The sequence below is a fragment of the Globicephala melas genome, chromosome 4 (assembly GCF_963455315.2).
Source record: "Globicephala melas chromosome 4, mGloMel1.2, whole genome shotgun sequence".
NCBI lineage: Eukaryota > Metazoa > Chordata > Mammalia > Artiodactyla > Delphinidae > Globicephala > Globicephala melas.
In genome coordinates this window covers 65,604,280-65,631,594 of record NC_083317.1, presented here as the reverse complement: position 1 = coordinate 65,631,594, position 27,315 = coordinate 65,604,280, and the positions used below count along the sequence as shown (strand labels likewise).

Below are 27,315 nucleotides of genomic sequence, written 5' to 3'. Positions count from 1 at the left end.
TTTGCTTTTGTTCGAATTGTGCATTATGTTTTGATGGTGGACCACATAATGATTGATACACCGTCAAAACATTCATAATGTTTCCTCATAAACTACTATGGGATTTTTCTTTTAATGAGTAGTTTTATGGCATCTTCAATTGGTTGAAGAAATCCTTGTCATGCATGAAGTTTTCTAAAACATTCTGGAACCTGTTGCCATTTTGTTTGAACCATGTCTCTGGAGTAATGCGGTCTCTTATTCTTCCCACCTCTTTTCCATAGCTAGACCCACTTTTATATTATGGGCTTCCTTGTTTCCTTAATAATCTCCCTGCTCTCAAGACTCACACATATATTTAGTGAATAAATATTAACTTTTCATTTTCAATCTCTTCTACACGCCATCATATTCTCTGCCTTTAAGAATACATATACTGGGACTTGCCTGGTGGCACAGTGGTTAAGAATCCACCTGCCAATGCAGGGGACACAGGTTCGAGCCCTGGTCCAGGAAGATCCTACATGCTACGGAGCAGCCAAGCCCGTGTGCCACAACTACTGAGCCTGCGCTCTAGAGCCCGTATGCGACAACTGCTGAAGCCCAAGCGCCTAGAGCCCGTGCTCCACAACAAGAGAAGCCACCGCAATGAGAAGCCCACGCACTGCAACGAAGAGTTGCCCCGCCCACTGTAACTAAAGAAAGCCCGCGCACAGCAATGAAGACCTAACACAGCCAATCAATCAGTCCATAAAATTTAAAGAAAAAAAGAATACATATACTTTCCCTGATTCTAAAAATGTCTGTTGCTTTGCTCTTTCTGTCCTCCAAAATGCCATCCTTTTTTTTGCTTTCTTTCTGTGCATTTTGTATGCATACTCATTGCCTCCGTTTCCTTACTATTCAGTGCCATGGATAGACAGGGAGATTGGGAGTAGGTTGTAATTGTTGCATGCAAAAAAAAATTGCAAGCATTTTGGACTACTTGTGACAGCCCACAGAAGTGCCCATAGTCTCTCCTCACAAAAGGGACAGACTTGTAGTGTAGAAAACAGTGCTATAATACATGGAGGCTTCCTCATTCACACAAGCAAAAGCTGTGACAGTTAGCAAGCTCTCTGAAGTGGAGAAGAGCTAATGGATGGAAAGCAATGGACCTGAAGGAATACATATAATTAAGGAAGAGGAAAAGGACAATGGTGTATAGAAGTTGGAGAGATAATAGAGCTATATGTGGCTGTCCAGTTTAGAATTTCTTAAGTTTTTGGGTGTGTGACTCAAAACTTTCACAAAAGTTCTCCCCGCTCCCAAAGGCTATCCACCGTTCACTTTAGGTTAAGAACTTAGTCTTTTAAGTTGTTTCATGAACCTTACTTACCTCTCCCCTGTGTCTTTAGATGTGGCAAAGCCTCCAGTATCCCATAGCTTCCTTTTTTTTGGTTATCGTCGTCTTTCTTTGCTGTTCCCTTTCACTTTCATTAGTTACCCCCCTACCACCTAGTAAAAAAGAGGATTGTTTTTCTCAAACCCTGCAACTGTGTGTGTGTGTGTGTGTGTACGCATACATACACCTTAACCAGAATAAGACACAAAACCACCATGGCCCTCAATTGGACATGCAGATACACAAGGATAGGTGATCTGGTAAAAGATTGAGTGAATGGGAGAAAATGGACAGCATGTGACCACAGACCACTGATACTCAGTTTATTTTAAAGATTATCTCAATTGTAGCTCTGTCAGAATGTCTTATATTAAAATCTTTGGTCATCTTTTCCTTTTTTGGGTTTTCTTTTAGATGTTGGGCTCATAGTCATGGAGATCTTTTAACTTAAAACTATCCCAGTCTCGAATCGATTGAATGCCTTTCTTGCCAGCTTATTTGTGTAATTGTCCTTCCATTTCCTACTTCTGTTGAACAGACAAAGACAACCATCTTTTTATCTGTCTATCCTGGGACCTAACACAATCTTTCATGCTCAGTATTGTTAGTTGGATGAGGGTGTGGGTGGGTAGATGGATGGGTGGATTTTAAAGAAGCTTTTCTATTTTAGAAGATTTTAATCTTAACTGGGATGGTAAGTCTGACTTTCTTTTGGATTACTGAAGAGTAACTACCACATCTTACATTAATTTTTATTCTTAGAACCATAAACTCATCAGCCATGGCAATTATCAGTGATTCTTTTCTTTTTCTAGGTGTAAGGTTGTGCGTTAAAATTGGACTGATTTGAAGTAAAACTACATTGGCTCTTTCTGTACCTCAGTGAGAACTGAAACAGCTACTAAAGCTGATTATGAGAAAACAGCATCTCTTCAAACCTGATCATTAGGGCAGTGATTTTCCAACTCAGGGAAGGTTATTATTTGATGAACTGACCTAATAAGTCTTCTCATTTAAGGGGAAAAGATAATGAATAGTCTTCTCTCAGTTTTGAGCTTTTCCTCCCATTCATTTTTCATATATCTTGACATCAGCATATTGCTTCTTTTTACCAGAATCTGGTTATCATTTAGTATCTGATTTAGTACAAAATTTAGCTACTAAGGCACCAAGTTGAATAAATCAGTATTGCCAGGGGCTTTGTAAAGTACTGCGTTAAAACGATATTTCCCTTACTAGGGGCTGGCGGGAGGGATGAATGGCGAGTAGTTGCTTAAAGGTTTCCCTTTGGGGTGATGAAAATATTTTGAAACTAGGTACAGGTGATGGTTGTACAACATTGTGAATGTACTAACTTCCACGAATTATACACTTTAAAGTGATTAATTTTATATTATGTGAATTTTACTTTAATTTAAAGAAAATACTATTTCCTAACTTTTTTTACTCCGTGCCGTAACTGTGAATTGCTTGTAGCTCAGAGGATAACATCTTCCTTTAGCTAGTACGGTCGTATAATTATTCCTTCAAATTATTGGAATAAGAATTATTAATAGCGACACTTATTAGAGTGGAAATAAGCACTCACTAGTTAAATGCCAGAACTACAAGAATAAACCAGGGTTATCCCAGGCAGACTAGAAGAAGTCGTATTATCGGAAGTTAACACCAGATAATTTTATGTACAAGCTCACCACCATGTCTCGGTAGTTGTTTACATTATTAAGTCCAATATCATCTTTTTCTCAAGATTCATATACAGAACTTAATTCTTTAAAGAAAGCCAGTTTGTATACAGTTGACAGAGAGAAACTTTCCATGTGCAGATAAAAGCGTATTTCAAACTTTTAAAAAGTAATAATCTTACTAAGTTAAAAAGCAAAGTAGAATTCAGTAAAGACATTTTTAATAAAAGCAATGAGAATTTAAACAGGTGTTCCTTAAATCCCGTTTCCACTACTGTTTGGATAAATCTTACCTGCTATCGAGTAACTTGGTCTGTGCATGCCGAAGTACAAACTGCAATTATATTCTCTTTTCCGTGACACTGTCACCCTCAATCCCTGCAGTCAAATACTGTCAGAGCACCAAGGGAAAACCTAGTATATTTGTTAATAAAAGATGGAAATATATCTTATTAATATGCTTACCCTCAAACTTTTGACCAGTACCTTTCCCCGGCCTATCTTTAGTTCTCAGAGATACCCTAATTTTAGCAGATAGTGCCTTTGTTATGTATCACACCATTTCTGTGGACTTTCTCTATATGTTAATTACTAGCTCATGATTTAGTTTCAGATGTAGGTTTATCATGTCTTTTTTTTCTGTTAAACCAATGTTTTAATGCTGTATCTTCTGTTAGTGTTACCAATAAAATAGTTTCACATAAAATTTAAGAGTGGATTCTAACACATGCGTCTTACCTTTTCTCTAGAACTGTCAAGTAATCCACCTCTAGCTACCATCCTTATTCCTCCTCATGCTCGGATTCAAGCAGCTGCTTCAACCCCTTCAAATACCACAGCAGCCTCAGGTGAGAATACATAAGTCTCTTCTATAAAAACATATTTTGTTTTTATCTTCATTTTATCTCATTTGGTGAATGTGAACATTTAGTGCCTTCCAAGTATCAAAAACATAGCATAGCCAAATGATTAAATGGGAATAAAATGTTGCTTTAATTTCCAAAAAGCATAAAAGGACCCCATAAATGCTTTATATATGAGGTATAAATATCTTATAATAATGTTAAATGATGTCACCATAATTGTTATTTTAAAAGTCATGCTTTCTGTATAATTTCTTGATTAATATGTGAAGTGAGATGCTTATAGCAGAAAGCAGTCTGTACAAATGTAATATTATTGAAGATAATTCACTTTAATTCCATCACCCTGAATATAAATTATATTAATATACTAGAGAGGCAAATTTTCAAGAAGTATGAATATAGATTGGTGTAATTTAATCATTTGAAAGGGCTAAAACTGCAATGCCAATACATTTAGCTAAGACTTAGATCAGAATATGACTAAATCTTGTCTATCCAAAAAGAAAAGAATGCCCACATGGTCTCTCAGCTTAGAGCTCAGGTACACTGCTGGTCCCATAGCTAGCTAGCTAATGTTGGGACCTGATTTAGTGAGAATTACTGTCATTACAGATATTTTGAAAATACCCAACCCTTGAGTGAATTGAAGGTCCTCGGAAGGACAGCTTAAATGAAGTTAGCAATATAGTAGGTAGTACAGTTGGGCTCACAAAGAATTTGGTATCTTCCCCTCAACACCCCACTACCACCACCACCACCAAAAACGCAGATGTCAGGAGCTGACTCCATTTTTATTTAATCATCTGTTTCATTGAATTGAGTTGGATCAGACCCATTTTTGCCAAAGGGCGTTTATGCTCCAAGAGATAAAATCTTGCATTACTAGTTCTTAGCATTCAACAGTGAGGTCAAAATCTCTCTCATGTTGTCTGACACAGAGTTGTTTGTTCCTGTCCGATCTTATTCTTTTAGAATGTTGCTAATAAGGATTTAAAACATTTCATTCTAATCTGTGGCCTGTCTTCATGCCAGAAAAAGTTTGGAAAGAAAGGTCTCTTTTCTAGTTCTAGTTTCATCAGCACATGTTAACCTTGAGAAAGTCATTTGAACTTTATTAGTTTTAGTAATGTCTTATTAGTTTTCTCAATCTGTAAAATGAGTGGCAGTGCTCTCTTAGAGTAATATGGTACAAATCAATTATGTACTGAAATGTGCTTTGAATTTTATAAATGTAAAAATATAGAGGTTGTTTTTGGTTTTGTTTTTAACTATGACCTCTATTTAGAAGGAAGACAGAATTACTTAGATGAGCTATTAATAAACTTAATAATTCACTGGCCAATGTTAGATTACACAGATTGTTCAAAACATTAAATAGGCCCTAACCCCGAACTAGTACATTTACTTGTTGATCTAGTTTCTAGGAATTGTTTTAGACTGAATAACAATGAGAATTATGATTGGTAAGTTTTGGGTAATTTTAAATGATTTTCTTAATGTGAAATACTAAACTAGTTAATGATTGCAACTAAGGTTTTGGGCAAATTATCTGCCTGGTAGGATCCTAGTATGTAACCTGATTTTGATGTTGCTTTGATACAGGTTACAGCAGTCCTCAAAAAATATTTTATTGTGGTATATACATTTTATAGCTGTTGAAATCGAATTTCAACATAAATATGGAAACTGACATTAGACTTTGGTCCTGAGAATTTACTTTAAAGTTGAAATAGATCAGGGTATGAGGAATTTAATAGAGGAATAGTAGGCTAAGGGCAGAGCTAAAATTAAAGGAATGTATGCCTTGAGTATCTTAATAGTTATCAGAAAGGATTTCACATATTTCTCTGAGCCTCCTAGTGGCTAAAGTAAATAAAGAAATGATATCTGTTAAAAATTTCCATTGGGGCTTCCCTGGTGGCGCAGTGGTTGAGAGTCCGCCTGCCGATGCAGGGGACACGGGTTCGTGCCCCGGTCCAGGAAGATCCCACATGCCGTGGAGCGGCTGGGCCCGTGAGCCATGGCCGCTGAGCCTGCGTGTCCGGAGTCTGTGCTCCGCAACGGGAGAGGCCACAACAGTGAGAGGCCCGCGTACCGCAAAAAAAAAAAAAAAAAAAAAAAAAAAAAAAAAATTTCCATCGTTCATTAGATTAAAAGCACACTGGTGGCTTAGGAGAAGCAAAGTGTTTCTGACTCTGCTGTTTGAGAAGTATTTCTCCTTTAGGGCCACAGATTTGGTACTATAAGAGATAAGAGTAAATGAAATTCTCAACAATAAAGTTTCAACAATAAATGTAATGGTGAGTTCCATTTGGATACTTTCTTAAGTGCCCTTCATGCCCTTCAGTGTAAGCCAAAGGCATACCACCACAGTGTAGTTAAAGGAAAACAGTTTCCTTTGGGGCCAAAGTAATGCAAGCCAAAGTAAATGTCACCAAACATACCTCAGGAAATACTCATCTAGATGAAGGGATTGACTGTATGACCTTAACGGCCACCTGTATTTATGTAAATATATATGTCTGTGCGTGTACACATATTTTAAATAAGAATTTGGTAGTATAAGTTATATTCTTTAGTAACACCTTAAAAATATACATGCTCTTTGTTGTCTTTCTTAGCTTCAGTTTCTTTATCCATAAAACAGGAATAGTAAATACCCACTACATATAGTTGTGAGAAGTAAGATATAAAATGTACAAAGTGTTTAACACTTTGCCTGGTCACATGGTAGACTTTCAGTGAAAGGAAACTGCTACACTATTTTTATTATTGTTATTGCCAAGTAAGGACAGATCCAGAAATGTTAAAAACCAGCCATGTGAAAGGCAGGTTGACATCCATCCTCTTATGAAAAAGGATCATTCTTATGAAAGAACCTGTGACTCTCCTCGCCTGAATAAATAGGCACCCCATCTCTCCACCCAAGCAGTGAGGGAATGAATGCCTGCTGACACGGCTGAAACTTTCCTCACAAAGCATTTCAGGGTCTGTTCCAAGGTATGAAGAAGTAAACTGTTAAGCTACAAAGCTTCAGACCTTGAAGATCTGAACCTGGAAATTTTTCTAATTTAAAATTATCAAAATTAGAATTTCTAATCACCCACCCTAGGTGCAGCACCACAATAGAACCCAATATGTCTTTGGGTGAATTAATTGCAATATGTACCTCTAATTAAACAATTGGCTTACTTAGTATAAGTCAATTTAATGAAGGATATACATGAAAATAGAGCCACTTTTAGTTTAGGACAAAACCGTATCAACAAGAAGCAGAATATCTACTTTGACTAGCCTGAGAATGTGCCTCCTAGTCATCTAACATTGGATTTAGATCACTAAGAAACAACTTTGGAAGAGAAGCATAGCCCTGAAATTATCTTCTGATCTGTTAAAATACCATTTCTGCTGATGCTCCGCACCGCTGAAGTTCAGCGTCTGTCAAACATGTTTGTATCTTGAGCAAGATCATCAGAATACAGAGGCTCCTAGATGACTGCCTCAGAAGCTTTTATGTTGTTTATAGCTGACTTAAATAAGAATGGAGTTCTGTGACATTTATGTTGATCTGGGAGCAAAGCTAAATCCTACAGTAGGTAGGATAAAAGCAGAAGAAGAGCAAAGTAGAATGATGAAGATGCCATCAACCGTGATCATACTGACTATATTATCATGAAATAAGCTTTAGATTTTAGTCAATTTCTTTTGGTAGCCAAAGTTATTAAATGGTATTCAGATGTTAGGTCTTATTAAATTTTAAATACATTGTAGGCAGAAATCTCAATTTAGTCTCTATATTGCTACTTCTGGAAAAGCAAAGAAAGTAAACCTTTTCTTATCCAGATTGTGGCATAAAGGTTATTATTCCATGGCCTAAAGGTGAGATTACTCCGGGAATATATAGTTGTTATTCTCTAGCCTCTCCAAAAGAACCTTGATCAGTACAATAGAATATCACAGTAATAGCTATTTTTCTCACCTTTCTTGAAAATAGTAAAGATAGCTTCTATCAGTTTAATGAGATTAATACTGAGGAAACTGTTTTTGCAGATGTTTCAACTACTTTTTCCATGTGTTGTATTCAAGGTTCCGGTAGTGACTGCAGATGAATGGATAAAGACCTGTTGGAAAGCATTACTATGTACAAGAGCTATCACAGCAGCGTTCATACTTTTTTATTCACTAATCCCACTTTAGGAATCTTAACTTTAGGGTACATCTAATAGAAGGAAAAAAGCTACCATGTACAGAGATATGAATAGGAATAATTATATAATAACAAAAGAAGAGAGCCAATATGATCTGAATGGTCAACAGTAGGAAAATGTTTCAGTACATTATGAAATCTCCATTTGTATGTAACCATGAAAGACAATTATTATGAAACTTACATTTGTGGAAATATTCATCTTAATTTATGTGGAGAAAACTTAAAAATCTTATGTACCATGTTGGTAACTGTGCCAAAATATGTATTTGCGTGTGGATAGGAACTAGATACAAATATACAGAAATTAAAACAGTTGTGTTAAATTAGTGGGTATGGATGTTGTTAGTGGTGGGGAGTTTTTTTCCCTCAAAAACTTTCATTCTTTTAAATTGTTTTTAGAATACCTCAGTGCCTGGGGGCATTATATCTGACTGTGGCTCTGATTGACACGAGAAACTCATGAAAAGTATACATACCACTCTCAGTCCATAAAGTATAATTTCTTATTTTGATATTTATACCTGATTTTTCTCCACACCCCCAACAGATCCTCCCAATTATTCCATTTGGGAGACCATTCATCTGAACCATCTAGAGTAATACATCTTGAGGAATTATAGTTTTGCTAATCAAATACGAACCACTTTAGAGATAATCTGATCCAGTGCCACCTCAGTTAAGTGTGAGATGTGGTTGGGAATTTCAGCTAGAGCAGTTTTCTCTCTGCTTTGTATATATTAGTCTTCTTCCAGTGCAATAGTTCTGCTATTAAAACAAATTTGAAAACCACTGATTTCACCTTCTTTATTATCTACTGAGAACTAGTGTCTCATGCTTGTGTATATTCAGTAACTGGAATATTCAGTAACACATTCCATCTTTGTATCACTTTGTTAGAAATCCTCTTTCATTCAGTGATCCTACTCTGGGATTATAGAAAACCAACCCAATTCTTAACACGCAAAAGTCCTTCAAATTTTAATGATGGCTAGTATCCCCTCCATACTAATGAGGATTTTAAATCCTAATCCTGAATATGTTCTAAAGTATCAGGATGTTAGGTTTTCTATACAATTATTTGTCATCTGCACATTTCATAAACACATCAATTTTTTGCCTCTATCCAAGCAACTAATAGAATATATTAAACAGGACAAGGCAGAGCCTACTAGTTTTTTGTTTTGTTTTGTTTTGTTGCCTTTACCGAAGTTACTGATAAAATAAGTTAAATGGGACTATGCAACGCTTACTAGGGATTATTCTTCTGACGGTCTCTGAATAACTGGTCTCTTAACTACAGACCAACCTTACCATACTCATTTATATAATAATGTTATGAAAACTAAGTTAAATGCTTTGCTGTTGTCAAGAAAACTTTCAGATTTTTTTCCATCAAAAAAGAAACTGTCAAAGATGGAAATGAAATCTTTTTTTTTTTTTAAGACTTAAGGAAATTTCTAGTGCTTAAATATTTGTAAACTGAATTTCTGTAATCCATTTAAGAATGTGTTTGTTGGACTATAGATTCTGGGTTTAAAGACATTTAAAATGTATAGATTTCCCTCACCTTCCTCGGGCTGCATTTTGTTTATTAGGATTTTTGTTATATCCTTTCCAGGTTGAAAACCCTTCTAACAGAAAAGGGAATCATGATAAGAGTTGGACAAGGTCTGTCTTCTCTGTCTTTTTACCTGGTCAGGGGGCTTAATGTTTTTTGATCTTGCTTTGAAACCCTTTGCTGTTACCTCATTTAAACCAAATCTGGCCTGTTCTGACAAGTGCACATTTTTATTTTCTATTCTTCCTGGGATGTGTGCCCTACTTTTTAAATTATGAGCCCATCAAAGAAAACCCTTTTAGTTGGTTTCTTTGGTTCTTCTCCTTTTACTTTGCATTGAGAGTATGTGCAATTGTTCGGTTGGTCAGAATTTTGATTTTCATAATTTTCTATTTCTTGTCAGTTATTAACCCCTTTTGAAGACTGTAACTACAAAATCATACCTATTTGTTCCCTGAACTTTTTGAAATGCATTTTGCTAAAGTCATGTTTCAGTTTAGCCAGGGATAGTGATCCCTTTTTCTTACTATTACAGTTATTTTTACCCCAGAATTTCTGTCACCCTGTCACCTTCTACATCACCAGACAATTTTTTCTAGCTGGGCAGAATTAAACCCAGAATAATTTCTCCCATTGTTTGTTTCCACTGATTTTGAAAAATAAAATGTTAAATTAAGTCAGTGTATCAAATACTTACTTTCCTAAAATGATGGTTACCATCCCTTTATCCCCCCGCAACCCCCAAGTATGATTACCCTTTGCCTCTGTGGCACTTGTATAGTGTGCTCTGGGAAAGCTGCACCCATACCCTGTCTAGCTGCAGAACCCACAGTGTTGCTCTCAGGTGTTCATCTTCCAAACTCTTTCCTGTCTATTTTCTCTTTGTCTTAACCTAAATGTATGTGAAATTTTATAAAAATATATAACTTTTTTAAAAAACCCAAGGATTTTTCTCTATTAAAAATACAGTATATAATTATTTTAGAAAATAAGACTCTCCGTATTCTCACTTCCAAAGAAAATCAAAGGTAACACTATTTAATATATTTTAGTCTAGTTATCAGTGGACAGAGATAACTCTGTCCCATTTTTTTAATGGGCTTATGCTATTTGGGGGAAGGGGAGTACATGACTTTAGTATTCAACCAGTATTCTAAGCCTGTACCATAATTTCTTTAACTAATTCCTTATTCTTGGACATTTGGGTTGTGTCCCAGTTTTTAGAAGAATTCCTGAGTCAAAAGATATAAGGAAGCTTTTTTTAATACATATTGTCAAATTGCCTTCCAGAAAGTTTGTCCCAGTCTACAGTGGTAATGCACATATTTTTTCACTTCTCTATTATTCAACACTAGCCAGCCCAGAGTGGGGTGGGGGAAGTGCAGAGTGCATGTGCACACGTGTATTTTTATGCATTACCAACTTAGCAGATGAAAAAAGATGGGTGTAGGTACAGTGCTATACCCATTTCCTCCTATTGGCTCTGTGTTTGAAATACAGACTTCCATCCATATGTGCCAGTTTGACAAATTCACTGACACCAATGAGACTATATCTACCCTCTGTTAGAATTTCAAGTTCACATAGCGAGTTTGCATATAGGTATCTAAAGTCAAACCATCTTTGTCATTATTTTCACCAGAGCAGTGCTAAGTATCACTTCTAGGAAATTGCTTCTTTTTATGTAAAACATGTTCTTTCCTATTAAGTCAAAAATTTTACCTGGGTTTTTCCTTCTTCCTCCAAAAGTAATGTAATAAAACCTTCTTGATTAAGTTGGTGAGTGTCCTATAAGACATTCTTCCGGGTGTTCTTCAGGTGTTCCTCAGTTCCTTACCTGAAGTTACCTGTTTATATTCATATGCCTTTTTTTATTCTTTGTTCCTAAGCTAAGTCTTTTAACTTAAAAGATGAAAATATATCCTGTGTCCCCATGGCCTTCAGTTTTTTTACCCTGAACAACCAAGCCTCTTAATTGAAATGTGCTCTGCCCCTGAACTCACAGCAGCTAAGACCTCTACTGCTGGCAGATCAAGTATAAACAGTGTTGTTGATAAGCCCTCCAGGTTTGCTGCTGGATTGATTGGCTCACTAGCACCTGAATTTCAGTTCTATTTTTTAAATGACTGAAGCCACCATGGAGTCTTGTGCCACACCTTTTCCTTGGAATAATACGACATGAGAGGTGATGGTGCTTTGCTGAGGAGTGGTTCCCCTCCCTCTCCCTCATTATGACACACACAAAATTGTCAAAATCATAGTAGACAGTATAAAGAGAAAAGTGAAAATTGAATCCTTTTCCTTAATACTGATACTACTTTGATTTCATTAGTGTGGATTATGATTTCGGTTTAAATATAACTTTGGGGTATACCTTTAATTCTCTGTGAGTAATGGTTCATGTGTTGTTTGTTCATGTGTCAGTTAATAACATGAATGTCTGAGACATAGTTTTATAGTAGAGGCATTTCCACTTGGAACAGCTTGAATAGCAACATCCTGAGTTAGCTACACAGTCCAAACAGCGTGGCCCAGGCCTCCAAAACTTTATCTTTTAGAGGAGTTGACCTGTCATGAGACATTTCTAACTTGCTATAAAAACAGGATAGCTGGCGAATAGAAATACATAATATAGGCTTGGGAGAGCATAATAAAGGAAATAAGGAAATAAAAGTATACTTAAAGTTCCCAAGTATACTTGTAAAGTACATGTAAAGCACAAAAAGGATTTGATATATCTGAAATACACTCTTCTACTAATATGCCAATAATGATTTTATAGCTTTTGAGAATCTGAAAACGTGTTTAGGGTAAATAAGGAACTACATTTTTATTTTTATTTAATTTCAATTAAATTTAAATAACCATATGTAGCTAGCAGTCATCCTATTAGAGAGTGCAGATAAAACATTTCCATTATTGCTGTTGAGCCAGACAGTGAAAACTTGTATCAATTAGAAGGTTTTAACTTTTATAGACCCATAGTTCTGGAATACTGAGCAGAGTCTTAGGAACCCCAGCTCCTTTGTTTATTCTCTGTCCTTTCCTCCTGACCTGTTCCCTTGTTTTCTGCTTTTCTATTTAAACCTTTTGGTGATAGTTTGTAAATGTGGGACCTTCCATTCACTCTCCTTCCCCTCCCCATTTACACATTGATCAGACACATTTGGAGGGAGAATGGACAGGACTTGCTGATGCATTGGCGGGGGTGGGGGAGTGAAGAATTGAGGTAAGAACTTTTGGTTTACCGCCTGAGCAGCTAGATGATGCAGTTTCCTCGGAATTGAGACAGCTGCCCATCAAATCCATGACTCGATTATGTAGCAACTCTTACAGATCTTTGAGAATCTGAGAATAAAACTGTGAATCCTCTCCTGAAAAATATATGTATCAGATATGGAATTTTGTACATAAGAATTTAGGACAAAAATCGCAGCTTGGTGGACTCTGTTGGGAACCTAATACCTTAGAGCTTCACCCTTAGTTTTACTATGGGATTGCCCAACTTGTCATTTTTACATCTGAAGTCACACAGAGTAAAATTGGTCTCAATACAGTACATGCACAAATTCCCTTTGCCATATCCAATACAAAAGTCATAGAACCATAGACTCTTCTCAGCATTAGGGAAAAAACAGTTGAACATCTGATGCAATCTTTCTTGCTTGTACAGGTTATTAGGAGCATACCTAATTTTGTAGAGGGACTTGGTTCATGGGCTTGTGAACACAAACTCTAACTGGCATTTAAGTATTTGACCTATATTTATGCATTAGTTATCTATTGCTGCGTATCAAGAGACCCCAAAATTTAGCAGCTTAAGAATAAACATTTCGGGCTTCTCTGGTGGCACAGTGGTTAAGAATCTGCCTGCCAATGCAGGGGACACGGGTTCAAGCCCTGGGCCGGGAAGATCCCACATGCCACGGAGCAACTAAGCCCGTGCGCCACAACTACTGAGCCTGTGCTCTAGAGCCCGCGAGCCATAGCTACTGAAGCCTGAGCACCTAGAGCCCGTGCTCCACAACAAGAGAAGCCACTGCAGTGAGAAGCCTGCATACCGCAACGAAGAGTAGCCCCTGCTCGCCACAACTAGAGAAAGCCTGCATGCAGCTACGAAGACCCAAAAGTAAAAAAATAAATAAATTTTTAAAAACGAATAAAAGACAAAAAAGACATTAAAAAAAAAGAATAAACATTTAGTATCTCACACAGTTTTCATGGGTCAGAAATTCAGAAGCAGCCTAACTGTATAATTCTCGGTCAGGATTTCTCATGAGGTTGTAGCCAAAATGTCAGCCAGGGCTTCAGACATCTGAAGGCTGGTTGCCTGGGGCTGGAAGCTGTACTTCCAGGATGGCTCATTCGTGTGGTTAGTGACTGTGAGCTGGCTGTATGCAGAAGGCCCAGTCCCTCACCACGTGGACCTTTCCGTAGTGCTACTTGAGTGTCTCACATTGTGGCAGCTGGCTTCCCCTAGGCCAAGCAATCCAAGGAGGAGAAGGTGGAAGCCACAGTGTCTTTTATGTCCTAACTTTGTAAGTTACGCACCATTATTTCTGCAATATCCTGTTGGTTACACAGGTCATCCCTATTTACTGGGGGAGGGGACTGCATGAGGGCATGGACACCAAGAGGTGCATGACTCATTGAAGTCATCTTCGAGGGTGGCTACCACAATGTAAAAGAATGGTCTTATACCTTCCTCCCCCAAAACTAATTATTCTTTCCTTGCTCCCTCAAGTCCATCCTTCGTTTGGTTTGTTAGTTAGTTGGTTTATTGTGCAGCAGTATCAGAGGGGTGGTAATGAGCATTGGTTTCTAGGAATGTTGGAAGTCAGTGAAATATCAGCTCTATAGTTGTTTCCAAAACACTTGTATCTCTGTATACCCCATAGAGACTGTTTGAAAATTAGATAATAAAATAGCCATCCTCCTAATTCTTCATATTATAAATTCACCTGTTTTAATGTAGTAACTCTTTAGTTAATAGAAATAGACTTCTGGAAATCACACTGGATTATGTAGGGGTTAGGCCTGAATTAAAGTCCTCTCTTCTCCCTTTGCTAGGAAATCTTTTCTGCTTGTTTCCTATAGGCATAAAGGTAATCATATTCTTCCTCTGTTCCCTCTGTGCTCAGCTCTCCACTTGTTAGCTCTGTGACCTTAGACACATCTCATCGCTTTGTGCATCCATTTTTTACCATTTGCAAAATGGGTGCAATAATTGTACCTGTTTCTTGCTTTGTAGGCTAAATGACATGCTTGCAACATACTTAGTATGATGTCTAGCACATTGGTAAGCACCCAGATGTCAACAACTGCTACCACTGATACTTACTGTGGTGGTGATGGTGGTTATTGCAGTCACACTAAACTATACATCTCTGTATTTCTAGGTGTCTCTTTTACCTTTCCATTTACTGGACAATTACTAAGCACTTCTTAGGCCTTATTACATAGATGGGTGGTATTATCACCATTTTACAGATGGGGAAATTGAGGGTAGAGAGGTTAAATAACTTGTTCCAAAATCACACAGTTATTAAGTTGTACAACTTTGTGAAATTGGATTAGATTTAAGGAAGATATATCACTGTGAACTTCAGAAGAGCATCTCAAGACTGAAAACAAGAGACTATATAGTCAATCTTTGACTCTTCATAGTTGGATCCTTTATAATCAAAAGATCTTAGTTTAAATCATAATGCCAGGTTGCATCACTTTTACCAGTACATATGTAAAGGGAAGGGAATGAAGGAGAGGCAAAAGGAGCTTTGCTGCTTTTAAAGAGTTACTGTTTAGACATAGAGAACAGACTTGTGGTTACCAATGGGGAGGGGTGTTGGGGGGGATGGACTGGGAGTTTGGGATTAGCAGATGCAAACTATTACATATAGAGTGGATAAACAACAAGGTCCTACTATATAGCACAGGGAAGTGTATTCAATATCCGGTCTGATAAACTGTAACGGAAAAGAATATTTAAAAAAAAGAATGTCAAAAAAAAGTTACTGTTTTAAATGCTTGAGAAGAAAAGTTACAGAAATTGCAGTAAACATCTAAGTCTAGTGACAGTTTATCAGAATTTTAAATTAATGAACATTTTTATTATAGAGGGTCCATATTCAGATTCAACTCTGTAAAATAAATTTACAGACTTGACAGTGAGATCAAAATAAGCATGTACCAAGAAGAACTTTAAAAACATAGTTTTGCTCATTTAGCAAACCAGGCAGTCTGTTGGAGCTACTATTGAGTTTATGGAGAGTCACGTTTGTTTGTTTTGCTTTTCTCCTCCCTGTGCTTTGTCTCCCTCTGAAAAGCGGAGAACTCTCCTTTCTCAGGAAAGACATGTATAATTTGATTTTAAGTAGAGTTCATTGCACAGGGCATAGGGTTTTTGTTTGTTTTTGATGAATGAGTCCAGTGCTGTGACTATATTATCCTGTGATATCAAGGATAATTGTAATCAAAATAATTAGCTGTTAAAATTTTACTCATTAGGTGATTTGGAAATAATTCAAAGAAAAATAAGAGATCATTAAATTACAAACCTGAGGAATATGAATGTTTTTTATTATTCAGAACGTGATTTTGTTTCTGGTTATATGCCCACTTAAAAGACTTATGCTTTTTATTATGATCATACAAGCAGCCTTTGAATTTATCCAAGGAAGGGAAGACTAGTTTTGGGAATGTCATAAGCTCATAGGTAATAGCCGCTGAAAGGACAATAGCAGATTAGTAGCTAAATAAGATATTGCCAAAGAGTAAATTAATGTAATGGGCTGGCAGTGTAGAGGAGCCTTGGTGAATGTTTGCCAATAGCTAATGGCTGCTATAGCCAGAGCTGCTAACACTGCTGGTATGTGTGCTGATCTCTTAAGTCCTGAGGAAGACCAGAATGTGACAGTTTTACCTGTCATCTTCACATGTTGAAAATGAGAGGAAAGTGCTGTTTGATGATAATCATGCAGGTTCTGAGTGTCATCCAAAACATGAGAAATGCTGCAATAATAAGCATGGGTTTGTGAGGAGCATTATAATTCTGAAATATCTCTGTGCCTTCCAGGCTTTCTCAGGAGTGTTGTTTTTAATGTAGCCTGTCCCTAAATTATGAAAATGAACATTTTTCCTGAGAAAGCCTTATAGGAACCTGTGGCCTGGATAGGAATTGATGTTAGGTTATTGATGCACAGAATTTGGATGATCATTGAGAATAAAACTCCTGCTAAGTAGGGCATATCCAGGAAAAACCAAGAGTTAATGAATGAGGTATTAGTACAATTACTGACTGATTATTGGGAAGGGCTGTTTGCCTGCCTTTGGAGACTAGGTTATATGCTATATATCATATACCCTCTCTTGCCACCTGTCCATGTGCCATGCAGATAAGTTAGCATGATGCCATGCCATGGGCAATATGAAACTAACGTGTGGATCCTGATGTCATAATGTCTGTGCTTATTTTCATGAAAATAGTGCTATAGATGTTTTGAAGGAAGTAAAATGAATTAAACACAACCATTCTTATTAAGAGATATAAACATTTTTTCCCCAAAGGCTGAGTTAAATGTATATAAGGGTAGATTGTTTTGAGGAACAATTGGGAATTTAGGAAGGAAGTATAGTTTTTAAAGAGTGGCTATCAAAATGATAAACTGAAAAGCGAATCCTTAAGAGTTCCTTAAGCTACAGTTGCTGTGTATCCTTGGGGTCTTTTGTTTCTTGCTCAATTAAAAAATTCAAAGTAGAAAGATCCAAAGACCAAATGTTGCCTTCAACCATAACATTTACTCTACTCAACATAGGATACAGGAGAGCTGCAGTCTTGAGAGAGAGACAAAACTTCTGAGTCTGTTTTTTGGTGTCCCTAGCCTTGATAGCCAAGGGTGGTGGACTTCTAGGGCGATGGCTCTTGGAAGTTGCCCATCTCAGTCAAGCCACCTCCCTTCTTGCTCAGGGCTTAGTGTGAAGTTTTTGAGAGAAAATTTGCCTAGCAGTATATTCCCAGTCACGTGTGTGATGACAGGGATGCCACTTGACAAGCCACTGAAACAGTAGTATCTTGCCTACCGGAGATGGAGAGCCAGTCTGGACACAGTTAAATGTCTGTGTAAATGTTAATGGAGGCTGTGAAATAATAATGGACCTTAAAAAGTGTGGGTGGGGGGGGCAGGGGTTCAAGTTAGTTGTAAAGTTATATGTATTTTTAAAGGATTAGGTAAAGTAAGCTCAAGTGCTAAGACATTTGACTATAAGATGCTTTATTGAATTGAATAAGGGAATTGGTACTACAATGGCTGAAATTTCCTTTTTGCTGGTTGTGTCTTCCATTTGTATGAATAACGAAGGGGGACTGTACCTAGAAAGCAAGCAGCTGAGTTTGATTTATGCTTGGTGCTTCTTCCATCACCACTGACCCATATTACTTTCACTGCCCCACTCATTCACCCACTCAAGCAGATGGCATAGTGTAACACCATTCAGAATTTTTAGCAAGTTTTCACAGCTGTACACTGTTCACTTACTTTCAAGTGAGCTAGAGTCCAGCTGAGTATTCATGCTCTGCTAATCCCAGCTGTGGCAAGAGCTTTGACAGAAATGGTCTCTGGCTCCCTGAGTCTGTAACTTACTCAAAGATACCGTCTTCTCTGTACCAAGACCTGGCCAACGCACATACTTAACTCTAAGCAGAAGAAAATTCAGATTTCGTAGTATTGGCCATATTCAAAACAACGTTCCAGATATAGCTCTCAGCCTGCAGTTGAGGCCACGTACTTTTCTCTCTGGGGTGTTACAGCATTGTTCATGCTCTCTCTTGGGGCTTTTGATTTGCAGATGCTAATGCTGGAGACCGTGGACAGACCAATAACGCCGCTTCCGCATCAGCTTCCAACTCCACCTGAACAGTCCCGAGCAGCCAGCTGCACAGGAAAAACCACCAGTTACTTGAGTGTCACTCAGCAACACTGGTCACATTTGGAAAGAAAATTAAAAAGAGAAAAAAAACCTGTTCATTTTAGTGTTCAATTTTTTTATTATTATTGTTGTTCTTATTTAACCTTGTAAAATATCTATAAATACAAACCAATTTCATTGTATTCTCACTTTGAGGGAGACCCAGGGGTTGGGAGGGGTCGTGGGGAGGGGAAAGCGGGGCACTAGAACACACAGTCTCTCTCCCACGACAATCTTTTTTTTATCAAAAGTCTGCTGTTGTATACTTTAAAAACAGGACTCCTGCCTCATGCCCCTTCCACAAAAGAAGAAAACTTTGTTCTGTGCGGAAGTTTTTTTGAACTTTGTTTTCTTTTAAAGTCAAGTGTAAGACTTGGGTATAGTGCACAGCTTGAAATTGGTTGGGAGCTTAGCAGGTGTAACTCAATGGGGACTTAAATGTCACTTGTAAAATTAATCCATATCCTCGGGTACTTGAAGACATGCCTTTGGCATGTTGATGGCAGGTGTGGCAGACAAAAAAGGAAATGTGTGTCATTTGTAACCCTGGAGGTCAATAAAGTTTGAATCTATAAGGGGAAAATTCTTAATTGATTTGTCAAGGTTTTATTTTGCTCTTAATCAGTGCTAGTGGTGAAGAAACTTACGTAGGAAGCTGTCAAAGGAGGAGCGTGTGTGCTCTGTGTGTGGATCTTTGTTTGCCTGACCAAAGGTTCTCTATAAATCTTAGTACAGTTTTAATCTAGTGACCTAGGAGGAGACTAAAAAGGGTGCTGAGCTGGCCCCTCTGACTGCAGAGGTCAAAAGCTAACGAACCTGGAGGAAGGGGACAGGCCAGGGGCAGGTCTCACCACTGGATGAATTTGTCCAGATTTTTTCTAAAGTTGCTTCCCTTGGAAAGATACACTTGAGAGGACATCACAGTTAAATAATGTGAACTGTAACAGTCTACTGGTTTATTTTTCATATTTTTTAATTGCAAAATGAGCTTGCAGAAAGTGCCACATTCTGCATATAGTTCTGATTTTAAATCCAAATCTAGAATCTGTATTTAATTTCAGCCTTTTTAACCTCATGCTTTTTAAATTTTATTTATTGATGCATGTGAGATAGACCATTATAATTTTAGATGGTAGGAATATTAAAAACTACACATCAAAATGATATAAACAGTCACTTGTACCTGCTGACTTTATAGGAAAGCTGATTATATAAATGTGTGTATATATGTTATATACATAGATTCAATACTGCCTTTAGTTTTGGGTTTTTTGTTTGTTTGTTTGTTTGTTTTTGTCCACAGTATCAAAATTGACTGGTTGAAGCATGAGAAGAATGTTTCCCCCCAAACCCAGTTAAGAATTTTTGTTTCTGTTATTCTTTGTATAATCAGTGAACAGTGTAAGAATCAGTCTCTGTTTTTGAAGAAAAAGCAATATTCCTTGGAAAGCAAGGAGAATTGAAGGATTATGTTGGCAGTGAGGAAATAGGTTTTCACAACTAGTTTGGTTTATATGTTTAAGGTTGACATCTATGCGGGCCTTATATACTCTAAAATGAACCTTAGTCACCTTGGTGCTTATGGGCCATTACTTGACCTAATGAATCTTTAAGGCACAATCAGTTGTACTTTACATTTAAAGATCACTTGAGTGATGGCCGCCTTTCCCGCCTACCTTCCTTCCTTCCCCATACACCTTCCAAGGTTAGCTGATAACTGTAGGGCTGCAGAGCTGAGCCCCAGATTGTGTGTAACCTCCCTTCACCCTCCTTGTTGCCACCTTAGGACATGTTTAGGGGTCTCGCCCTCCAGGTGATTTGGAAGTAGAGTGTCTCGGCAGCCCTCATGCAGGTCCCGGCACCCTGTCCTGCTTCTTAACAAAGTGTGTGTGACTCTCCAAGAGAGTCGTACTGCCTGCTGACATGAACCAGTACCCAGAGAGACAACGGTGAGCCATCTTAGTTTTCACTCACTGTCTGGCTAAGCTCTTAAGCCACAGAAGCGTTTCTCAAGCCTCTGGTTATATCAGAGTTCATGAGAAGGGAAACACACTCAGTCAAACCAAATCAAATTGAATTTTACTTTGCATCATGAGCTTCCGAGAGCAAATTAAGATTTGAAAGAAGTCTGAATCAAAGTATTTGGCAGCATAATTCCTAAAGGGAATGGCTTTGATAGACCATTTTCAGAAAAGATTTATAAAGAAGCTGGACAGCAGGTCTGTGACAAAGGAATGGACCTACTTTCAGACCAAACTGCCCAGCCAAACATTTGGACACAGACACTACTCTGGACTTGGTATACTTGCTAGAGTCCATAAAAATCTGTGCTTGTTTTAGGAAACACTTTCCCCCCACAAATGGGGTAAGAGAAGAAGAGAGAAAAGTCAGATGCTTTTCTCTTATTTTATTGTGTGTGTGTGTGTGTGTGTGTGTGAGGGCTGAGGTGCATGATTTTTCTTTCTCAAGGATCATGGCGGGATCACAGAACTCTTTTATACAAGTGAGATCCAGGTCTCTGAATATCTTTTTGTAAATAATAATAATAATAATAATAAAAAGCTCCTCACCAAATTCAAGCTTGTACATTATATTTTCTTTCAATGTTTTTAAATTTAAGTTTTATTGTTTTGTATGTAAATATGTGGACCCAGGAACTGTTATTAATGAGCAAAAAGTTACTGTTCAGGGCAGTGATTCTGTTTAATAATCAGACAAATTGTAGACGAGCTTTTTAAAGCCATATAGTTTTAACTCTGTACAGTAGGTACCGGCCTGTATTATTGTAACAATAACTCTAGCAATGTATAGTGTATCTATATAGTTTGGAGTGCCTTCGCTTCCATGTGTTTGTTTTTTTGTTTTTCATTTTGGAAGTTTTAATTGGTTTCTCTATCCATGTCTCCCTGTCCCGCCCCTTTCCCTTTGAAATAATAGCTCACTCATAACATATTATCTTTGCCCCTTCCACAGTTAATTTCAGTGATACCATGCTCAGGAGTGGAAAGAGGAAACCATGTTCATAATCTCATTTCATTTAAGCCCTGCCTTTGATTTGGTTCTGAACATCTGTTTCCTCCTCAGTTGCAGTGACCAGTTTCATTTCACTCGGTCCATCCAGGGACTTAGTGTAGTGCCAGGGAGCCCTAGAGCTGGAGGATATTGAATAGATTAGATTTTGCTCGTCTCTGTCCCCAAACCCTAACCATGGGTCTTACAAACAGCAGATTCCGGGAGACTTCCACCCTCTCTCTCTCTCTCCTCCTTGTCTACTTCCCTCCCAAATGAGAGAAAGAAATAGAGAATTAGATTTATGAATCAAAGTTTCTTAATGTATCAGTTTTGATACATGAGTGGTCTAAAATGCTGTGGTGCAATTCCTAGTGGCTGCTGCACAATTGCCGCCCGCATGATGAGGACTGTTGTTTTCGCAAGGGAACTTTCCTCCCTCCTGCCACCTCTACCCCTGTTCAATGAAATGTCATTTTAATTTATCTTTGAAAAAAATCAGTTTAATTCTTACTGTGTGCACATCATGAAGGCCTTTTTCGAAAGAAAAAAAATCAAATTTGTTTTGCCTCCAAGTACTCCATATGTCTTGAGTAGAATAAAAAAAACTTTACCAAACCAAAGGTTGCTATTTTTGAAATATCACGTGTTCATTCCAGCAAGGCAGAAGACTGCACCTTCTTTCCAGCAACGTGCTGTGTCCTTTTTTTTTTAAGTCCTCTTAATTTTTAGACACGTATTTTTGATTTGTGTTTTAACAAAGCCTGCCTAACCAGTCATCTTGTCTGCACCAATGCAAAGGTTTCTGAGAGGACTATTGTATTCTCTATCCCTGTGGATATAAAGACACTGGCATTTCATTTCTTTTTCCCTTTCCTTTTTAAGGGATTTAACTTTGGAATCTTCCAAAGGAAGTTTGGCCAGTGCCAGATTCCCAGAAGTTTGGGGATTTTTCTTTGTTTTAAACCAAAATTGTATCTGATTCTTCTTGTTCATGTTAGTGATCATCTAATCACAGAGTCGAACACTTTCTCCCCTATATAGAAAAATAAACTAAGCATGCTTTACAATAAAATCTGTCTTTTCTAATAGAAACCTGAGCCACTGAAAGTAAGAGAAACAACTAGAAGCAGAGTAGAGTCCCAGACTAAGGTCTATGTTTGAGAGGCTTTGAAAGTAATCCCTGGGGTTTGGATTATTTTCACAAGGGTTATGACATTTTATTCAAGTTTGTTGCTCCGTTTTGCACCTCTGCAATAAAAGCAAAATGACAACCAGTACATAAGGGGTTAGCTTGACAAAGTAGACTTCCTTGTGTTAATTTTTAAGTTTTTTTTCTTACTATATCTGTCTACAGGCAGATACAGATAGATGTATGAAAATGTGCTTGCCTGTAAAATTTGCATTCATAAATGTGTTGCCGATGGATCACTTGGGCCTGTACACATACCAATTAGCGTGACCACTTCCATCTTAAACTCAAATCTAAAAAACAAAATTTATTATATATATATATATATATATAAAGGACTGTGGGTTGTATACAAACTATTGCAAACACTTGTGCAAATCTGTCTTGATATAAAGGAAAAGCAAAATCTGTATAACATTATTACTACTTGAATGCCTCTGTGACTGATTTTTTTTTTTTCATTTTAAATATAAACTTTTTTGTGAAAAGTATGCTCAATGTTTTTTTTCCCTTTCCCCATTCCCTTGTAAATACATTTCGTTCTATGTGACTTGGTTTGGAAATAGTTAACTGGTACTGTAATTTGCATTAAATAAAAAGTAGGTTAGCCTGGAAATGAAATTAAAATTCACAAGTGTGTGGTCTTTATTTCAGTACCCAACCTTCTTTTCTTCAGCCTACCTATTCTGCCACTGCAATATGTAGTCACATCACCACTTCGTTCCTCCAATTAGAGAAACATGAATCTTTGTTATAAAAATCAAGATGTGAACACCAGTTCTTCTTTCAAATGATCTTATTCCATTGTATAGCCCCAACAGGTGCAGCTTCCATCTTGGAAACCTTTGGCTTTGATGTAGAGGAAGCTTTGCAGACACTGCTTTGAAAAGAAAGAATACATCCCTGAAAGGGACGAATTTTTAAAATGTGTATAAGCTGCTGTCTGATTACTGTGTTCATGGTTTGGTGTAGCTGTATTTTCTTTTAACTTTCATCCCATTAGTAATGGTCTTTGGGAGTATCTGTGAATTATATGAACACCACAAACAGTGGGGCTGTACCTCCCAGGTAACCAACACGTTGTGTTTGAGTCTGCTCATTTCCAATACTGGATGATGTATGTAAACATGTTATGTCTCTTAGTGCAAAAAGAAACATCATTTTTTTTTAGGGCTGGCTCACTCTGTCAGGCCTAATCTAAAGGCTAGATATAAAGTCATGTGACTGCTGCTTCAATAAAAACAAATTTATATTGGATAAAGTCTGGTCCTCTTTATTTACTTCTTATTGTGGTGGTGTGCTTAGCTAATATTTGTAAACTAGTTTAACATGTTTACCAGTTGCGGGGATTTGGGGGGAAGGGTGGGGATCAGCACAAATATGCAAGATGTCACTTGTGGGATGGGTCTCCTGATGGCATTGAAGTGCGTTTGTTTGGGATATACTACTATGTTATTTCCTGCCATATTTGAATTGGGATTGAACAAGATATCTTTTTAACTTAAAAACTCCTGAAAGACTGCGTCGTTCATTTCTAAGGTCTTCCAAAATGTTGTGACGAACCAGCCCTTCGGGATCACGTCTCAGGAGAGCAGTGAGGCTGGATGCCAGTTGAGAAGGTGCTCTAGAAGTGTAGTTAGGAAAGGGAGCGCTCAGGTTGCAGCTCCCCTTCATGGAGAAGTCTGTGAAAGGAAGGGAACAAAAGTGATGGGGCTGTTACCCCTCTCTCAGGTGCAAAAATACTTCGCCCACACACTAGCACCTTCAGGTCTAGGAGAGCTGCAGTTAAGGGGAAAACTAAAACAGTTGTAGAAGATGGCATGATGAGGCCCACAAGTTGTCAGAAGCTGGGAAGGGATGGTCCATTCAATGTATGTTTCTCTTTACATCCTCTTTTCTCCAGAAAGGAGAGGACACCCTGGGCCTTCCCACAAGAGTTGTTGATGTCAAGGCTTTAACGATCCTTAAAGTCCGGGCCAGGTAGAGACTGGTGGCGGAGGGCTCTAACAGGGCAGCCAGAAGGTAAGCAGTAAGGGGCTTTTCTCCTGAGCTTTGGAGACTGACTCCATCCTCACCTGACTGAAGCAAGACCTAGGAAAAGAATGGGGGCCACAGGGATGCCTAGAAACTGACATTTGGTTCAACTGCTCAAGGGCTCAGGGAAGGGAGTATAGGGAAATTCAAATGTTTGAGAGTAGGAAAGTTGAATCTGGCTCCTAGCCCTAAAAACGAGATGCACAAATCTGCTGAAAGGAAGTATCCAGTGTGAGCTCTCTGGTGCATCTAACATTGTATCTTAACTGCGCTTGGACTGCACTTAGTTTTTATAATATATGTAATTCATATGTACATATCAATTCAATGTTTGTGAAACTGCCCAGGTGTTTTTAAAATCAATACTGGGAGATGCGAGTTTACTCTACATCCCACCTTAATCTCACCTTGCTCTCACCTTATCGTAGTCTACGTTTAACAACCATTTCAGGCTCTTGAGTGAATAGCACACTCAAAATTATTTTAGTGGGAAAGAAGAGATGTATCTATGAATACAGTTAAATGACATTTATATTTCCAAATGAGTATAATTAGACACAATTGCTGGGGGCAAAATCTGCATTCATTGTGTTTGGAAAGAGGAGCTCCTTTCCCCTCAGTTTCTTTTCTAAAAATGAGTGCGTTCTATGTCCCCTTGATGCAGAAGAGGCTGGAGGGATAGCAGAGAATATGTTTGTTTGCTTTGATTTATAGTCTCAATGATTTATGTTCTCCAAGTTTGGCCTTCCTGTAAAATGGTAAAAGCTAAGCCAGTATCTGTTTCTTAAAATTCAGTTAACTTGTAGCTTCATTTGCATCAAAATATTAACCATTTAAAATTAATTACTACATTTTAAATCATTCATTTTAAATTTTTATATAGAATAATTATGAGCAAACCAAGTTAAATAATGCATTTTTTCAAAATTTATTTATTTATTTTTGGCTCCGTTGGGTCTTCGTTGCTGTGCACGGGCTTTCTCTAGTTGCGGCAAGCGGGGGCTACTCTTTGCTGTGGTGCGCGGGCTTCTCATTGCGGAGGCTTCTCTTGTTGTGGAGCACAGGCTCTAGGCGCACAGGCTTCAGTAGTTGCAGCACACGGGCTCAGTAATTGTGGCACACAGGCTTAGTCACTCCACGGCTTGTGGGATCTTCCCAGACCAGGGCTCGAACCCGTGTCCCCTGCATTGGCAGGCAGATTTTTAACCACTGCGCCACCAGGGAAGCTCAAATAATGCATTTTTATGTTCTCACACCAACAGTCTTCAGATATGTAAAGGGCAATAGTAAAATAAAAATTTAGAAATATATACAAATATATAATATCTCTATTTCACCACCCCCAGATTTCTTTTTTTCCCCCAGAAAGGAAGGCCAAAAAAGGCTTAAATCTAGCCATAAGTTAATTATTGAAGTCCTCTTGCCTTGATTTGACGTTAACCACAGGATCATATTTGCTAAGCCTGGTTCTTAGGTGTGTGATGCCCTATGTAAAGTTAGTTGAAATGTAATTTTTGAAAAATGCAGCAACATTTTTACTCAAAGTGGTTACAAACAAAGCAGACACTTTCATACTCTTCAGCTCTGCAAACAGGTGTGTAAACAGGAACACATTTATTAAGTGCCGTCAGTACAGCCTCGTCACAGAGCCTTCGGCGTTCCAGCCTCAGGAGCCACCCAGCCCCAGGTCAGTTGTGAAGCAAACCTGCACCAAGTCACACACATGTATAACCCCTTCGAGGTCAGGATCCATGTCAGTCAGCATGTATTCCCCACAGCAGGTTGCACATTGTTGGTGCTTAATGATGTGTTTTAATGGATGCAGAGACACAGAATGAGGTGCCCAGAAGGAGGGAAGAATAAACAGAGACAGGTAATGACAAGCTTGTGACATTTGGTGCAGGCCTTCTGGCCTCTGTTTAAAAGACTCCCTCAGACGCTAATGCACCTGCTGGTGGACACAGGCCTGAAACCCACGGAGCAACTCAGGACAGGAGGCTGTGGGTTGGGAATGGCTGGCGAGTGGGAGACAGGGGTAGCAGATGTAGCAGTGAAAATACCCAAGAAGCTAATGAACTTGGGTGTGGGCATAGACCCTCAGATGCCCCAGCCCCAGGCACCGTATCCCCTATCCCCTCTCCCACCATGATACTAGATCTCCAGACCCAGAGCCTTTTCTAAGGGGAGGGTGCCCTTGCCTCTCGATAGGCCTGACCAAGGGGCCAGCATGCTCTTCATGTAAGGCTCTAGGGCTTGGCTCTCCCCAGGCTGAGCTGGGGGCTGAGGAAGGCTAGCCTGCCACCCTCACGGCTGTCTTTGTGAGTTCCCTGGAGAGGCAGGACCTGCCCGGCATTGTCAGTGTCTGTCTGTGTGGCCCCAGGAGTGGTGGCTCTGGCTCCCAGGGCTCTGGCTCTGACTGCCGTGGGGCGGCCGC

The 27,315-nt window shown here is 38.3% G+C and overlaps 1 protein-coding gene across 3 annotated transcripts in view; it reads left to right on the top strand.

The window, feature by feature from the left end:
- GSK3B (glycogen synthase kinase 3 beta) overlaps positions 1 to 23,305 on the top strand; it is a 200,650-nt gene extending 177,345 nt beyond the window's left edge. For 2 of the 3 annotated variants that reach the window (XM_030857561.2, XM_030857592.3), the window contains 2 exons: positions 3,798 to 3,896; positions 18,527 to 23,305. In XM_030857561.2, the coding sequence (XP_030713421.1) occupies positions 3,798 to 3,896; positions 18,527 to 18,594 (167 nt within the window). In that variant the 3' untranslated portion in view covers positions 18,595 to 23,305. Of the gene's footprint in view, positions 1 to 3,797; positions 3,897 to 9,742; positions 9,793 to 18,526 lie in introns of all 3 variants that reach the window. The other variant, XM_030857599.3, reaches the window with a different exon arrangement.
- Positions 23,306 to 27,315: the final 4,010 nt, after the last annotated feature.